The following is an 18310-nucleotide window of genomic DNA, read 5'->3' on the forward strand; positions in this document are numbered from 1 at the left end:
AAATATCTTGGAATAAGATGTAATAAAAATGGAATGTGATCTATTTGATCACTGTGAATGAGTGACCCTACGTTTACAATGGGGTTTGATTTTTTTGCATTGTAAGAGACAATGAATTTTACCAGATGCCTACATTGACTGCCTTACCCTGGCAGAGCCTAAAGAAAACTGGCTCCTTGACTTTTCCACTTAGGTAAGGGGCTGGATTTACTGATGAGGAACTCCATTCAGCCCATCTTAATTCATCCATCCAGAGAGAACCTAATGCCCCACACTGTAACATCAAATTGGTTCTGAAATGAAGAAGGTCTCAGGGTTTTAAATTCTACCACACTATCCCTGATTTTATTAATAGCTCTTTGTGTGAAGAATTTCCTGAAATTAGCCTTAGCTGTTTTGAATTGAGTGTCACTGTTGAAAGTTATCAGCTGTGGCTCAGAATGTAGTACTCTCAACTTTAAACCGGAAGGTTGTGGGTTTAAGCCCCACTCCAGAGATATGAGTTCAAAAAATCTAGGTCAACAGTTCAATGGAATACTGCATGTCGTTGGCATCATCTTCCAGGTGTGGTATTAAACTGAGGTCCCTTCTATCCTCTCAGGTAGATGTAAATGATCCCAAGGCACTCTCTTGATTCAGAGTAGGGAGCTCTCCTGGCCAATATTTATCTCTCAACCATTATCCATAAAACCTGGGCATTATCACTTTTCTCTTTGTGGGACCTGGCTGTGCATCATCATTGGCCGCTGTGTTTACACTAGTGATTATTCTTCAAAAATGCTTAATTGGCTGTAAAGTACTTTGGGACAGCTTAAGGTTCTGAAAGGAAGAAGAAGGACTTGCATTTCTATAGCACCTTTCACGAACTCAGGACATCCCAAAGTGCATTACAGTCAATGAGCTACTTCTAATATGAAGCCACTGTTGTGATGTAGGAAATGTGACAGCCAATTCATGCACAGCAAGCTCCCACAAACAGCAACATGATAATGACCAGATGATCTGTTGTTTGTGATGCTGATAAATATTGGCCAGGACAATTTTTTTAGATTTTTAGATTTAGAGATACAGCATTGATAGGTAATTAGCAATTGCCCCTAATATAGGTAGGTGGGAGGAAAATATAGGGACAGGTGGGGATGTGGTAGGAATATGGAATTAGTGTAGGATTAGTATAAATGGGTGGTTGATGGTCGGCACAGACTCGGTGGGCCGAAGGGCCTGTTTCAGTGCTGTATAACTAAACTAAACAGCACTGAAACAGGCCCTTCGAGTCTGTGCCGACCATTTATACTAATCCTACACTAATCCCATATTTCTACCACATCCTCACCTGTCCCTATATTCCCCTACCACCTACCTATACTAGTGGCAATTTATAATGGCCAATTTACCTATCAACCTGCAAGTCTTTTGGCTGTGGGAGGAAACCGGAGCACCCGGAGGAAACCCACACAGACACAGGGAGAACTTGCAAACTCCACACAGGCAGGACCCAGAATTGAACCCGGGTCGCTGTAGCTGTGAGGCTGCGGTGCTAACCACTGCGCCACTGTGCCACTCTAAATGGAGATGATTCCCTTGCTCTTCTTCAAAATAATGTCATGGGATCTTTTACATCTATTTGAGAGGATAGATGGGGACTTAGTTTAGTATCACATCTGAAAGATGGCATCTCCGACAGTGCAGCACTCCCTCAGTACTGCATTGGAGTGTCAGCCTAGATTTTTGTGCTCAAGTCCTGGAGTGGAAGCTCGAAGGAGCCTTGCTGAGTTGCTGCAGTGCATCCTGTACTTTGAACACCATTGCAGTCATGGTGCGCTGGTAATGACCAGATCATCTGGTCATTATCATGTTGCTGTTTGTGGGAGCTTGCTGTGCGTGACCATTTAAAAAGACTTGAATCCTTGCATTTATATAGTGCCTTTCATGACCTCAGTGTGTCCCAAAGCGCTTCATAGCCAATGAAGTACTTTTGAAACATAGCCGGTTCTTTGACAGTACCTTCCAAACCCACGACCTCTACCACCTAGAAGGACGAGGGCAGCAGATGCATGGGAACACCACCACCTGCAAGTTCCCCTCTAAGCCGCACACCATACTGTCTTGGAACTATATCGCTGTTCCTTTACTGTCACTGGGACAAAATCCTGCAATTTCCTCCCTAACAGCACTGTTGCTGTACCTACACCAGATGGAATGCAGCGATTCAAGAAGGCGGCTCACCAACACCTTCTCAAGGGCAAAGATGTTTGGCCAATAAATGCTGGCCTAGCCAGTGATGCTCACATCCCAAGAATGATTTAAATAAAATGGTTGCATTGTAGGAAATATGGCAACCGGCACAGCAGAATCCCACAAACAGCAAAGCGATAAATTTAGGTTCCGGTATAGTTTCATAACATGCCCCATGTCCAAATTAAAGCAAACACCAATGGGTAAAGATACTTTTTGGTAGATCCATAAAGAGGGAAAGTGCTTTACATTGTGAGGGTGGCCTTCTCCTTTAAGAAGAGTGTTCGGCTTCACACATGGTTCTGGTGGGCGGTGCAACTAGAGGGGGAGAGACGTCAGTGAGCGCTTGCTCCTCTCTCTGGTCTGGTCAGGGCTCTGGGATCGCACAGCTCACCAAGCTATTTTGAAAGTGACCCTGAGAGTTTGCAGCTGTTTAGAACCATGACTGAAGATGACGGATTCGGTTGTCGCGGAAGGGCAAGTAAAATTGAGAGATGGAAAAAAGGTTTGTGAATCTGCAGGAGCAAAAAAATATTAGGGTCGAGTGGCTTGTGGATTTAAGGTGTGGGGTGGTTTGTTAACTGTGCGTTGTTTCTTTTTCATATACCTATACATGTATCCGTCCAGTGGAAAAATAGATGGCTGGTGCTTCGGAAACCTTCTCCTGTAGCAGGTACGTGTCTGCAGTTTTACTCACTTGTCTATATTTCACTGTCTGGGGAACAGCTTTGGGGGACTGGGTGTTAGGAAACTGACTGCAACCCAGCTCGCTGGGTACAGAGTGGGGCTTTTTATTTGTTTGTAATCAAAGCAATCAAGTAGTTTCTGTGTCCTATTTTGACCAGTGTGTGACATGCAGTTTGGCATCTCAATCAGCTCTTCTGACCTACAGTCAACCAGTGGCTGTTATAACATTTTGTCAATTGCTCATTTGAGAGTGGCACAAACTGGTCTTTGTAAATTAATTTATAGTGAAGGGAGAGAAGAGGTTTGTAAAATGAGTTAAAACATTAATTGTAACACTGAGCACACACAGTCTGCATCTGTTGAGCCCAATGATTTGTTTCTGTGTCGTTGAAACCATGTAAATAGTTTTGTTTGATTTGTTTGCTGTAGCAATATTTTTTTCAGTATGTTAAAGACTACTTTTTGGCACGTTTCTTTGTGGGGAAGCTGTGAATTACTTTTATTTTAAAAATCTAGCAAGAGAATGCAGAAAACCCATGGAAATATGGATTGGATCCATTGACAGTTTGAATGGGGCTGGGCAGTATGGGAATGTTAGCTGCTTAAGGACCTATTCTGATGGGTAACACAGCACAAGTACCCTTTTAAGGATGGCATTAATTAATAAACATATGTTTTAAACATGTCAGCTGTTGCTCAGAGGGTAACAACTCCCACCTCTGAGCCCCAAGGTTGTGGGCTTGCATCCCACTCCAGAGACTTGAGCACAAAATCTAGACTGGCACTGCCAGTGCAGTACGGAGGGAATGCTGACCTGTTGGAGGTGCCGCCTTTTGGATGAGACGTTAAACTGAGGCCCCTGTCTGCCCACTAGGGTCAAGGATCTCAAGGCCACTATTTTGAAGAAGAGTAGGGGTCTTCTTCCTGGTGTCCAGGAAAATATTCATCCCTCAACCAACATGACCAAGAAACAGTAACAGAAAATCAAAACACTGAGCGTGCTGGAAATACTCAGTAGGTTCAGCAGCATCTGGAGAGAGAAACAGGTCATCGACCTGAAACGTTAACTCTGCTTCTCTCCCCACAGATGCAGCCTGACCTGCTGAGTATTTCTAGCACTTTCTGTTTTTATCATTGATTCTCTGGTCATTATCACATTGCTGTTTCTGGGAGCTTGCCGTCCACAAATTGGCCAGAATTTTATATCCCCCTGCCCTCCGGGAGCAAGCTGCAAGGTGAGGGAGGCGTAAAATCAGGTCGGATGGTGGGGTGGAGGGAGGGGGGTGGGGTGGGGTGGGGTAGGTTGCAGGCGGCCTACCCACCCTTTGGCCAACTGAGGCCTTTAAGTGGCTAATTAGTGGCTATTTAAGGGTGTCTTCCAACCGGCATTGTTTTAACAATGGCAGTGGTTGTCCATGCCATGTGGTGAGGCTGCCACAGTCTGCTGGCCTGTCTGCAGGCTCAGATGGAAGGGGTGGTCCCTCCTGTTTGGCCACCCTGTGCTCCACAGAGGGCCTCCCCAGTGGACAAGGATGCCTGGCGTAATTCAGCTCCTTCCTGGACCCCGGCCTCTACCCACTCCATGCCATGTCCTGCTGGACTGGCTCCGATGAGCCTGGCCCTTTACCTGAACTCCAGTCCTTCATCGCTGGCTTGGTCTGGGGCCAGTTGCAGTCCCAGCAGTGGCCATCACTCCTGGTGGTGCTGCTGTAACTAAAGAGCTGCCGGCCCTCTGATTGGAGGTGGGCTCATCCTCGACCTTCGAGCCAGTGGGCAGGGCCAGCGCCTCTGCGTTAAACCCCGGCCATTGTCACTACTTCCTACATTACAACAGTGACTACGCTATATATATATAAAGTTCTTTCTTTTTAATCAATCTAAAGAAGCTAAAATAAGAAATTATGTCCCAACTAAATGAAAATGGACCTGAGCAACTAAATGATATTCCCAGTATCTACCAGAGCCTTCATTCCCTGTGGTGCCCACCTGTCGCGGAAGGCCTTGACAACAATGGCACACACTGCACACAGCAAAGGCGGTTTTACTCAGTTACTCCTGATGGATTTATTTATTCAGGGCCTTGCCTGCTAGGTGAAATTGAGTGGCAGAGTGAGTGAATCTTGTGAATGGATTAGGAATCTTTGAAGTTGCTGTTTTTGCAGCTGTTTGTGCTGACAGCTGTTGGGTTCACTTGACGGCAAAATACAACTGCTCTCAAACAGCCAGGAGCATAAAGACAGGCAAATCTGTCAGAAGAGAGGGATTGCTCAATGGATGGGGGGGGGGGGGGGGTGGGAAGGGAGTGGGGGGATTGGGGGAGTGAGGGGGCAGTGGGTGGCTATGGAGGAAATGGGTGAGGGTACATGTTGGAGGAACTGGGCAGGGTAGAGGAACTGGAAACTAATCTCCTGGAGCCTGGTGACATGTAGAGGAGGGGGGGTTTGTTGAGACTGGGGAGAGAATGTATTGTGCAAGGTAGGGGTATGTGTGCACTGGTGAGATTTCACAAGATTGGAAGTAGACAAATACAATGCCTATTTATTAAAAGCCCTGTGTAATAGATGCACTTCATGTAACTGCCGCACAACGTCTCTGTCACAATTTGATATCACCCCTCTTGGGAGATCTGCTAGTGTTCATAAAATACAAGGTAAAACTGGATCCAGATTTCCATGGCTCTGAATGCAGTTATGCACTTCTAGTTGGTTTGAGATATTAATTAATGAAGAAAAAATTATTTTGGACCATATTATCCTCGGCTGTGCAGTCTTGTCTCCGAGTCGGAAGGTCGTGAGTTCAAGCTCCACTTCAGGGGCTTGAGAACCCGATCAAAGCGGACACTCCCAGTGCAGTACTGAGGGAGCACTGCACTGTCAGAAGTGCAGGCTTTTAGTAAGATGTTAAACTGAGACACTGTCTACTCTCTAAGGACATGAAAGATCCCATGGCACTATTTTGAAGAACAGCAGGGGAGTTCTCCCCAGTGTCCTTACCAGACTATCTGGTCATTATCACATTGCTGTTTGTGGGAGCTTGCAGTGTACAAATTGGTGATAACATTTCCTACATTGCATGCATGAGTATACTTCAAAATGTACTTCATTGGGTGTGAAACACCTTGAGACATCCTGAGATCATGAAAGGCACTATATAAATGAGAGTCTTTCTTTCCAGGATTTTGCTTGTGTGTGACACATGAGTTTATCAAAAAAGCATTCAGTTCCATTCTTTTTGATTATTTGTTTTCAGACTGTTTGCTAATGCTGGTGTTCAAAGACAAGTCTGAGAAGAGCAAAGGCCATAAGGAGAGGAGCAGTGTGACTCTGGAGGACATATGTGGTTTGGATCCCGGCCTGTCCCTGGAGGGTGTGAATCACATCCTCGCAATAATTTGTCTGGGACAAACTGTGCTATTGGCATTTGAGAACAAGGAAACTATGTGTGCATGGGATATACGGACTCGCTACAGCCTTGGAGAAGGTAACTGAGGCTGACCAAAATCCTTTGTGAAGATTTTGTTTGTAGCTCGTGGGTGATCTAATTGAGGTGTTTACAATGATTAAAGATAGAGGAACTATTTCTTCTGGTGGGGAAGTCTGGAACAAGAAGTTAGAACCTTAAAATTAGAGTGAGGCCATTCAGAAGCAATGTCAGGAAACACCTCTTCACACAAAGGGTGGTGAAAATCTGGAGGCCCCTCCTTAAAAAAAGACTGTTGAGACTGGGAGGGTGGCAATTAAAAATTTTAATACTGAGACTGCCAAATTCTTGTTAGGCAAGTGTATTAAGAGCTACGGAACCAAGGCGGGTGGATGGATTTAAGATACTGATCAACCATGATCTAATAGAATGGCGGAGCAGGCTCGAGGGGCTGTGTGGTCTGCTCCTGTGTGCCGCATTCGTAATTTCCACTGAGGGTTTGGTACCCAAAATGTTTAAAAGGGTTTGAGTTTTCAGACCTTTGCAGATCTCTTGCCGATACTGCAACAAGGACAGACTTACTGCGAGGGTTGCTCTGTGCTTGAAATCTGGGTCCCTGACTGGTCAATCAAATAGTCTGAAACAAAAATGTCCATGTCAGCTCACACTCCAGGTTCAGAATTAAAATAAAATTATTTATTTGCATGGGAACAGGAGAAGGAGGTGGGCAAAGGTAGCCTAGATGAGGAGTTCATAGAGTGTTTTCGGGATAGTTTCTAGGAACAGCACGTCTAGAGCCAATCAGAGAGCAGGCTATATGAGATCTGGTATTGTGCAATGAGATAGGATTAATTAATGACCTCATAGTGAAGGCGCCCCTAGGCAGCAGCGATCATAATAAGATTGAAGTTTACATTCAGTTTGAGGGAGAGAAGAGTGGGTCCAAGACTAATATTTTAAACTTAAATAAGGGCAATTATGAGGGCATAAAAGCAGAGCTCGCTAAAGTGAACTGGCAAATTAGGTTAATGGATAGGTCAATAGAGATGCAGTGGCAGACATTTAAGGGGATACTTCAGAATACACAGATCAGATACACTCCAACGAGAAAGAAAAATTCCAAGGGGAGGACCCACCATCTGTGGTTAACTAAAAATGTTAAAGATAGTATCAAACTTAAAGAAAAAGCATATTATTACACAAGGATGGGTGGCAAGTCAGAAGACTGGACAGAATATAAAAAACAGAAAAGAATGACTAAAAGATTAATAATGAGGGAAAAATTAGAGTACAAGAAAAAGTTAGCAAGATATCTAAAGACAGACAGAGAGTAAGAGTTTCTATAGATATTGAAAAGAAGAGAGTTAACAAAGTGAATGTTGGTCCTATAGAAAGTGAGTCTGGGGAATTAATAATGGATAATAAGGAGATGGCAGATGAATTGAACAGGTATTTTGCATCGGTCTTCACTATAGAGGATACAAGTAACATCCCAGAAATAGCTGTAAATCAGGAAATAGAAGAAAGGGAGGAACTCAAGAAAATTACAATCACCAGGGAAATGGTACTGAGCAAATTGTTGGAGCTGCGGGCTGACAAGTCCCCGGGTCCTGGTGGACTTCATCCTAGGGTATTAAGAGAAGTGGCTAGTGACATAGTTGATGCGTTGGTTTTAATTTTCCAAAATTCCCCAGTTTCAGGAAGGTTCCATTAGATTGTAAAATAGTGAATGTAACTCCTTTTATTCAAAAAGGGAGGGAGACAGAAAGCAGGAAACTACAGGCCAGTTAGCTTAGCATCTGTCATAGGGAAAATGTTAGAAATTATTATTAAAGATGTTGCAGCAGGGCATTTAGAAAAATTCAAGGTAATCAGACAGAGTCAACATGGTTTCATGAAAGAGAAATTATGTTTAACCAACTTACTGGAGTACTTTGAGGAAATAACATGTGCTGTGGATGAAAGGGAACCTGTGGATGTATTGTACTTAGTTTTCCAGAAGGCATTTGATAAAGTGCCACATTAAAGGTTATTGCAGAAAATAAAAGCTCATGGGTGTAGGGGGTAACATATTGGCATGGATAGAAGATTGGCTAGCTAACAGGAAACAGAGAGTAGGCATCAATGGGTCATTTTCTGGTTGGCAAGATGTAACTGGTGTGCCACAGGGATCAGTGCTGGAGCCTCAACCTTTTACAATTTATATAAATGACTTGGATGAAGGGACCGAAGGTATGGTTGCTAAATTTGCTGATGACACAAAGATAGGTAGGAAAGTAAGTTATGAAGAGGACATAAGGAGGTGACAGAGATAGGTTACGTGAGTGGACAAAGATCTGGCAAATGGAGTATAATATGGGAAAATGTGAAATTGTCCATTTTGGCAGGAAGAATAAAAAAGAAGCATATTATCTAAATGGTGAGAGATTGCAGAACTCTGAGATGCAGAGGGCTCTGGGTGTCCTAATACACGAATCACAAAAGGTGAGTGTGCAAGTACAGCAAGTAATTAGGAAAGCTAATAGAATGTTATTGTTTATTGCAAGGGGAATTGAATACAAAAGTAGAGAGGTTATGCTTCAGTAATACAGGGGTTTGGTGAGACCACATCTGGAGAACTGTGTACAGTATTGTTCTTTTTTAAGGATGTAAATGCAGGAAAAGGAAACAGTTCAGAGAAGGTTTACTGGACTAATACCTTGAGTGGGCGAGTTGTCTTATGAGGAATGTTTGGAAAGGCTAGGTTGCATCTGCTGGAATTTAGAAGAGTAAGAGGTGACTTGATTGAAAAATATAAGATCCTGAGGGGTCTTGACAGAGTGGATGTGGAAAGGATGTTTCCCCTTGTGGGAGAATCTAGAACTTGGGGTCACTGTTTAAAAATAAGGGGTCTCTCATTTAAGACAGAGATGAGGAGAAATTTTTTCTCTCAGAGGGTCGTGAATCTTTGGAACTCTCTTCCTCAAAAGGCGGTGGAAGCAGAGTCTTTGAATATTTTTAAGGCAGAGATAGACAGATTTTTGATCAGCAAGGGGGTGAAAGGTTATCAGGGGTAGGTGGAAATGTGGAGTAATCAATTCAGCCATGATCTTATTGAATGGCGGAGCAGGCTCGAGGGGCCGAGTGGCCTACTCCAGCTCCTAACTCGTATGTCCGTACGGCTATTTAGCTGCTTGAACCTGTCCTGCCATTCAATTGGATCATGGTTGATCTGTATTTTATCTCCATCTACTGGCTTTTGGTTCTGTAACCCTTGCTTAACAAAAATCTCTCAACTTCAGTTTTGAAATTTTCAATTAATTGCCCCCCCACCAGCATTTTTTGTGGGGGAGATTTCCAGATTTTCAGTACCCTTAGTGTGTGTAAGTGCTTCCTGACATCACCCTGAAAGGTATTGCTTGGTTGTTAGATATTGGGAGACATGACAGAACGTGACTATTCTTTTTCACTGAAATGGAAGGCACTGCTCTTTGATCATTTGAACTGGTCTCTTTTGGGGGTTGAATTGACTCCAAGATGTTATGGCTGGTGATCAGTGGTTGGAGTTGAGTCAATCCTCTGACAGATCCAGTACCTGACCCAGGTAAATGTACAGTTCTCCAGGATTCAGGAGTAGGCCATACAGCCCCTCGAGTCTGCTCCAACCTTCAATAAGATCATGGCTGTTCTGTATCTCAACTCCATTTATATTTGAGCACCAAAAATCAGACTTGGAAAGGTTGAATGCAAGGCTAAGTTTATTTTAAATCCATGCCATTTGGTACTTAACCCCACCGCTACACTATTTCAGGATTAAATTTCAATATAAAATTAAGGAAATTATTATATTACAAGTACCAGTTTAAGGCCTGTACCTGCTGGATGAATAGAGCAAGTGAACATGAGCTATTTGATCCATATCCCTTGATCCTGTTCCCCAACAAGAACCTATTGATCTGTTAATGATTGAACAACTCGCCTGATGGGTCCAGTAGGGATGGATCTGGTTGCTGGGATTCTCATCACTCAATGCTAGAAAGAGCTCACAGGGTTAACCTTGCAGGGGTGTTTGAACTACACAAGTATTAGAAAGTGTACCAGTGCTTTGTGCTGGTTAGCTGCCTGGTGTTAGTTAGTTAAACTCCAACAGTATACCTGGTCATCGGTTATTGGGGGTAGGCGGGAATGTGGAGTTGAGGTTGCAATCAGATCAGCCATGATCTTGTTGAATGGCGAAGCAGGCTTGAGAGGCCGAGTGGCCTACTCCTGCTCCTAATTCATATGTTTGTATGTATGTTCGTATGTCACACAGGTGGGCATCCCTCCAACACTGGCTATTACCAACATGGGTTCAAATTACCGATTAATTTGTAGCATTTCAATTTTAATGCCACCCATTTCAAGTGCAGCCCAAATCCCACCTCCCTGCTCAATAAATGGCTCCTTGAGAAACTTTCATCTTTCTGAATCACTTGTCATTGGTCAGCCACAGAGCAGTTTGGCAGTCAGTTTTGGCCAAAATGTCAGGACACCTCCTGGTGATGTTGGTATTGAAATAATAGAATTTAATTTTCCTTTGCCCACCATTGGCAGCCATGCCTTCAGCTGACCAGGCCCTAAATTCTGGAATTCCCTCTTTAAACCTTTCCGTCTCTCTACATCTTTAAGATGCTCCTCAAAACCTACCTCTTTGACTGAGCTTTTGGTCACCTGTCCTAATATTTGTGGCTTGGTGTCGAATTTTGCCTGATTTGCTCTTTTGCAAAGTGTCTTGGGACCTTTTACTAGGTTAAAGGTGCTGTATAAATGCCAGTTGTTGTTTATTTTTTTTTCTTTTTGCTCGCCATGCTTCTTTTTATGACCTTCTCTACCCCCTACCGCCCCTACCGCCCCCGCTCTCCCCTCACCTCCTCTCCCATCTATCCTTCCCTCATTACTGTTCAATGACACTTACACCAGAAGGTCTTTGCAAGGAACCGAATGTGCAAGGTGTTAAGTGTTGGATAGTTTGCATGTGAACACGAGGTCAAGGTGCTTTGCCAACTGATGTGTTTGTTTCTGAGTAAATTTGGAAAGCCATTCTGTGATGACAGAGAGCCAGTTGCCAGTTGATTGTTTGTAAGTGATGCCTTCATCAATCAGTACAACTGCATTTCATCAGAATGCATGGTACTTGGATTTAATTACAGCAACAGTAGACGCTCACTGTACAATAGGACATTTTATTTTCCTGTCCTGTGAGGCTTTCCTTCAATCACTGTTTCTACTTCTCTGCCCTTGCTTTAGTTTTGAACTGTGACCTGAGTAGCTCTTAGTGGAAGGCTGCTCGTAATGATCTTCTCAGTCACTGAAGCTCCACATTGGGCACAATGAAGCTCTACTTTACTCCAGGCAGTGAGAGTGGTGGGGTGGGGCAGTGATTCCGAGAGTAGGGGGCCCAATGATTTCCTCTTGTGCAAGGGTCAATTGTAAATGGTGTCATCCAAGTTCTCCACAATCAGTGATTTCAAAAGGAAATTGGATTGGCATGATAAACTTGCAGGGCTACGGGGATAGAGCGGGGCAATGGGGCTGATTGGATTGCTCTACAGAGCATGGACTCAATGGGCCAAATGGTCTCCTTCTGTGCTGTATTGACTCTCTGACTATGTCTCCTGTGCCTGGTACACTGGATTGTCACCCACAAAGGTCCCTCATCCCTACCTGAGAAAAGTATCACTGGAGATTGCCTCAATTTTCTGATGGTGTACTGCTTTCCCTGTGACATTGAGTGTAACGTTGTCTAGTCCCCAATTACCTACCAAGAAAAGTTTAAGTAAAAAACTGCCAACAGTGACAACAACAACTTGCATTGATATAGCATCTTTAATGTGGTAAAGCATTCCAAGGGGCTCACAAGAGAATGATCAGACAAATGTTAACACCAAGCCAAAGGAGGAGGTATTAGGACAAGTGACTCAAAGGAGTAAAGAGGGGCGGAGAGATTTAGGATACAGAATTTCATAGCTTAGGGTCTGGACAGCTGAAGGTGCGGCCACCAATGGTGGGGTGAAGGAAGTAGGGGGTTCACAAAAGGTCGACATTGAAGGAGCTGAGTTGTAGAAGGGTAGTAAGGCTGTCTTGTGGAGAGTGAGTTACAATTGTTGGCATATTTGCTAAGGCATTTTTAAAGGTGTTTTTAGAATCTGCTATCATTCCTTTAGTGTTGTCTTGTGATCTCAGTTCACAGATTCCATGTTTCTGTGTTACCTGGTACCAAGCTGGAGAGTGGACCTGCGACCCTCCATTTTTGCAATAATATCTTTGTGTTGGTGCGGGATGTTCCGCCAATCATCATTGGTCAGTGGAAGCTCTCCGACATGAGACGTTATGGAGCTATTCCCAATGGGTTTGTCTTTGAAGGAGGATCACGGTGTGGTCTTTGTAAGTATCTGCATCTTTTCATATTCCATTTCATTTTCTGATTTGGTGTTCCTGGTGGGGGAGGCTCACCTCTTGCCTGTCAGTCAAGCTCATGGGTGGCAGGTGAGGCTCCCTGACAGCTGCCTGGCCTGAGAAAACATTCTCGCTGGTTATAAGCTGGTAGAAATATGTTCTCACAGATCTCATCTTGGAACCATGCATGGTGTCGGAGGTGCCATCTTTCGGGGTGAGATGTTAAAGTGAGTTCCCGTCTGCTTTCTCGGGCGGACGTAAAAGATCCCGCGACACCATCCCATTTCCTTTAACGTACTAAAGTTTTGATGGCAAAGTTAAGAGTCAAACGACCAAGAAACGCAACAAGTACAGCCTCATTAAACTACAGTCGAGTTACTGTAATCCAGTCGAAAAGGGTGCTCTTGTGAAATGACTCATGCATTGACAGTGAGCATTAAACACCTCAGGCTGCCATTGTCATACCTGCCTTTTATAGGTTGTAAAATCATTATTCAACTAGATTAGCTCTGTGTAAGAGGCTGATCTTGAAAGTATAGCCTATTTATAAGAGTGTTGAGGATTTAAAAACTTGCCTACAGCTTAGTCTTGCCTGACTGCGAGGACAACAGTTCTATGGGCCTGCACCTATGTAATTTTAATTGCTCCACCATTGACGGCCGTGCCTTGAGCAGCCTAGACCCTAAGCTCTGAAATTCTCTCCCTAAACCTCTCCGCCTCTCTACCTCTCTCTGTCTCTTTCCTTCTTTAAGACACTCCTTAAAATCAAGCTGTTGGTCACTTGTCCTAATACCTCCAAGTGTGGCTCAGTATCAAACTTTGCACTGCTGTGGAGCACCTTGGGATGTTTTATGACATTGCGGGTGATATATAAATGCAAGTTGTTGTTAATCGTGCAAAGACTGCTGCAAAGGAATCTCAGCTCGTTTGTCTATTTATTATCATACCTCTGCGTTTGTGTCACTTATCTTCATTGCTATTGTAAATAATTTGACTTGCGAGTAAATTTGCATAATATTTTAGCCTGTTACGAAAAGTATCTAGCGTGGTCGATATATCTTATGTCTTCTGGAGTAATGTGAGAACGTAGCGGAAATTTGAGATGTTACCTGGGAGCAACAGAAATGTCTCAATGTTCACCTAGAGCACGCGATCCTAGAATGTTCTCCATATATGGTGAAACTGAAATTCATAGGGAGTGAGAGTTTACATCCGGAAGTTACCTTGTTGGGATTGGGAATGAGAAATGGATTGAACTTGAATCATAGGAAGGACTCCCCTTGAACTGTAGTTAGGATCCCTTTCATCATGACGCTATAAATGTATTCATGACAGCCACTTGGCATTAATTTTTAGACCTTGGCTGGGATTTAATGCTCCCCCAAAGTGCAGGATGGTGGCAGGGAGGGGGGCCATAAAATAGAGTGGGAGGCTCACGGGGGGCCCTTCCTGACCCGCTCCTGACTCCGCTGCCACTTTACACAGGGCGGGTGGTGGCAAAAAACGGCCCACAATCCCATGCCTATCAAGGCCTTTAAGCGGCCAGTTAACGGCCACTTTAGGGCCTCCGCCCGCTGCTTCGGGGGTTTTACCCTTGGCTGGCGGGTGGCCCAATCCCGAATAAACAGGTGGTTTACTGATGGCCTGGGGTGCGGCCCCTCCTGGTCAGACAGCCTGTTCCCAATGGAGGGCTGCCCCCGATACCCCAACCATCTTCATCGCCTAATACGACTCCGTCCCCGCAATCGACCACCCTTGCCTCTCTGGAGCCCGACCGATTGCTCCCGGTGAGGCCCCAAAAACTTACCCGTTCTTCGGGGCTCCCCAACATCTTCCAACTTCAGCTGGGTTGCAGTCCCAGCAGTGGCCACTATTCCCGGTGGCGCTGCTGGGACTAAGAGCTGCTGGCCCACTGATTGGTCGGCAGCTCATTAGGCTGGACTTCAGTCTCAATGTGGTGGAAGTCCCGCCTCAGACCAATTAAAGGCCTGGGGACCACAAAATGCAGTCTGGATTCCCAGGCCAAGGGAGATGGGTTCGACACCAACTTCTCAGTCGGTGGACGGTTCCGTCTGCCAAGGGTAAAATTCCGGCCCTTGTTTCAGATTTTGCATCACAATCGCCAACCTCAGTGCTTAAACTTAAGGCAGGATTTCACCATGGGCTTCGGGACCCCGATGTTGGGACCAAATAGGGGTCCTGAGCCCGCACTTGCTGGGACACAGACAGGCGGAGCTATTTTCCCGGTGGCAGCATCCTAGTTGGATGCCTCCGCGCTCGCTGTCAATGAACAAAGAACAATACAGCACAGGAACAGGCCATTCGGCCCTCCAAGCCTGCGCCGATCTTGATGCCTGTCTAAACTAAAACCTTCTGCACTTCCGGGTCTGTATCCCTCTATTCCCCATCCTATTCATGTATTTGTCAAGATGCCTCTTAAACGTCGCTATCGTACCTGCTTCCACCACCTCCCCTGGCAGCAAGTTCCAGGTACTCACCACCTTGTAAAGAACTTGCCCTGCACATCCCCTCTAAACTTTGCCCCTCGCACCTTAAGCATAGGTCCTCTAGTAACTGACTCTTCCACCCTGGGAAAAAGCTTCTGACTATCCACTCTGTCCATGCCGCTCATTACTTTGTAAACCTCTATCATGTCGCCCCTCCACCTCCGTCGTTCCAGTGAAAACAATCCGAGTTTATCCAACCTCTCCTCATGTCCTATTAAAGATGACGGACGGGCTCTCTGCTGCTGGCAGCAGTCAGAAGGCTGACAGTTCTGGAGCCTCGGCTGCCCCACTGGGAGGGGTGGGCACCGCTGAGGCTTGTCAGGAACCACGAGGGCACCTCAACACGGAGGTGTAAAATTAAATTAATAACGCAGACGGGGGATGATAGAAGGCCCCATGGAACAGAGGGAAATCCCTTCCGGTGTGGGGGAATTGTTGGGGCTGTGAGAACGTCCTTTCCTTTCTGCAGCCCTGTCAATGAGGAATGGAGACTTTGATACCGATGGCCCCCAGTGTGTTGTAGGGAGGCTGACTCTACTGAGCTGGCAGCTCTCCCATGCTGTGCTGCTGGCAAGCCTGAAAATACACCCCTAATTCGGGCCTGAATTATTTAAATTGACTGCTCACCTCTGTGGAGCAGGCAGCCAATCCACATCCTAGACCACCTCTGGGAAACTTTCCCGGCAGCGGGAATGCGTCGGGGAGTTGCCCTAACATTGCTCCCCCCCGTACTATTTTCCCAGCCCACCCCCTTCCACTGTTACCGACCTGTTTCCACGCAACCAGGAAAATCCTGCTCTAGTGTCTGTTATTCATGTACCAGTCTTGACCATGCCATCAGGCTATTTGATCTTTGGCGCATGGCAGCTGAGGTCAATCTCATTCTTAACCAATATCTACATAGACTCATCAGGTAGGGTCATGCAGTGACCATGTTACTGCATTAGTAATCCAGAGGGCGTGAGTTCAAAATTTTGAACTCAATTTTTAAAACAATGGAAATGAAAAGCTAGTATCAGGACCTGCCAGATTGTCGGAAAAAAACCTGACTGGCTCACCAATATTCTCAGAGAAGGAAATTCATCACCCTTACCTGGTCCAGCCAATATGTGACTCCAGTCCCACACCCATGTGATTGACTCTTAAATGCCCTCTGAAGTGGCCTAGCGAGCGTTTCAGTCATATAAAACCCTCTTGGGAAACTGGAGATGGGCAATAAATTGACACTCACATCCCAAGAACTAATTTTTAATAAAAACTTACAGTTGGTGGTCACCTGATAGCGAACAGGGGCAGGAACCTTGGCTAAATTTCCTCGGCTCAGCTGAGCCTGTGCAAGCTCCTGCGCCCTGAGTAACTGACATAGACACAGACATAGACCAGGAAGGCACCAGGTTTCATTTGGGTTTTCTGCCATTTGCTGGGCAAGGCCACGTGGGAACTATAGGCACTGGGAGAGGCAGCTGTGAAGGGCTGGGGGAGGGGAGGGTTGGTGGTGGAATGATAGGTTGGTTATAACCAATACCTTTGGTTCTGTGACTCCGTCATTATAAGGGAGGAAATTTGGTGGGGAAACTACCTTCATTAAAAATAGAGAATTCTGGAAATCCTCCGAAGGTCAGGCAGCACCTGTGGACAGTGACCTTTCATCAGAATTGGAAGTTGTTAGAGGTTAATGACTTTTAAGCAAGTACAGACCCAGGGAATGAAGGCAGAAGAGATTAAATGACAAAAACAATGCAAGGCAAAATGTAGAAAAGATGGATCTAGAGGATGTGTAAATGATTACAGAATTTCCAAGAGAAAATGCGAGTGGTGATTGAGTTCAACAACTTTGGATGTTAATGTTGAAATTGGAAGGTTGTAAAGTGCCTAGTAGAAGGATGAGGTGCTGTTCCTCAAGCTTACATTGAGCTTATTGGAACAGTGTAAGACCCTGAGGACGAGGGGCCAGTGAAAGTGGGAGAGAATTGAAGTAGCAAGATACCGGAAGCTCAAGGTCACGCCACTGCACGGAGGCGTGCCGCAAAGCAATCACCCAATTTGTGTTTGCTTTCCCAATGTAGAGGAGAGCAGTTAATACAGTATACTAAAATGAACAAAGTACAAGTAGTTTGCTCATATTCTGCATCCCAAAATGTTATTTTTTGGAAAGAAATATATCTAATTTGCATTTGAGTGAATCAATGCTATGAATCAATACTTCTACCATCTCCCTGGGGTGTCTGTTTCATAATGCTTGATAGCAACAGGGTGAGAATGTAACGAGGAGCAAAGGAGCGCAGGGGAGGAGAGTTCAGAGCAATCCGTCTATTAAATGTTGTTGATTAATCTACCCTAATTGACCTTGTTCTTGTTTCATTCAGCTTGGTTTAACTGTGGGAAAACTGAACTTCCTTCCAAGTTCATACTGCTTTCCTTTGCTGGGAGAACAGTTATTAGATGATAAGACTATATTTATGACTGGCTGGGCCAGCATTGCTTTCCCTCTCCCCCCCTCCCCCTGTCTCCACAGGCTTTGACTCCCAGCCGATAAACAGCTGCTTGGCACTGCAGTGATGCATTTCTGACATTCCAAAGACTTGCTGAGTGACCAGGGTTGTAGCCGCTAGCTGGGAGGCAATGGTGGTCTTGTAATCTGAACACGTGGCCTGCTGGGCACTTTCAACTTTAAATCTGTTTTCTAGGAAGATGTGCAGGGGGCGGATATTTAGCTGTGAGCCACTCCAGTCTTGTTGACACATTGGGTACTCAACCTCCCCCACCTGTCCTTTCCTTCACTCTTGTGGGGTGCCGCCTGTGGAGCTGACAATGTCCTTCTCACTGAAAAAGAAAGACTTGCATTTATATAGCGCCTTTCACCACCTCAGGACATTCCCAAGTGAAGTATTTTTGAAGTGTTGTAGGAAATGCGGCAACCAATTTGCAAACAGCAATGTAATAATGATGAATATTGGCCCAGGACTTTGGGGAAAACTGTGCTACCCTTCTTCATAATAGTGTTATGGGATCTTTACATCCACCTGAGAGGGCAGACAGAGCCCTCG

At 45.1% G+C, this 18310-nt stretch overlaps 1 protein-coding gene across 2 annotated transcripts in view; it reads left to right on the forward strand.

Moving 5' to 3' along the window:
* The first annotated feature begins 2648 nt into the window (after nt 1-2648).
* Nucleotides 2649-18310, forward strand: part of dok7b (docking protein 7b) — a 96417-nt gene continuing 80755 nt past the window's right edge. For both annotated transcript variants that reach the window (XM_068028768.1, XM_068028770.1), the window contains exons 1-4: nt 2649-2740; nt 2863-2908; nt 6172-6402; nt 12544-12744. In XM_068028768.1, coding sequence (XP_067884869.1) covers nt 2687-2740; nt 2863-2908; nt 6172-6402; nt 12544-12744 — 532 coding nt within the window. In that variant the 5' untranslated portion in view covers nt 2649-2686. The remainder of the gene's footprint in view (nt 2741-2862; nt 2909-6171; nt 6403-12543; nt 12745-18310) is intronic.

Source organism: Heterodontus francisci, chromosome 4, assembly GCF_036365525.1.
Source record: "Heterodontus francisci isolate sHetFra1 chromosome 4, sHetFra1.hap1, whole genome shotgun sequence".
NCBI classification, from domain to species: domain Eukaryota; kingdom Metazoa; phylum Chordata; class Chondrichthyes; order Heterodontiformes; family Heterodontidae; genus Heterodontus; species Heterodontus francisci.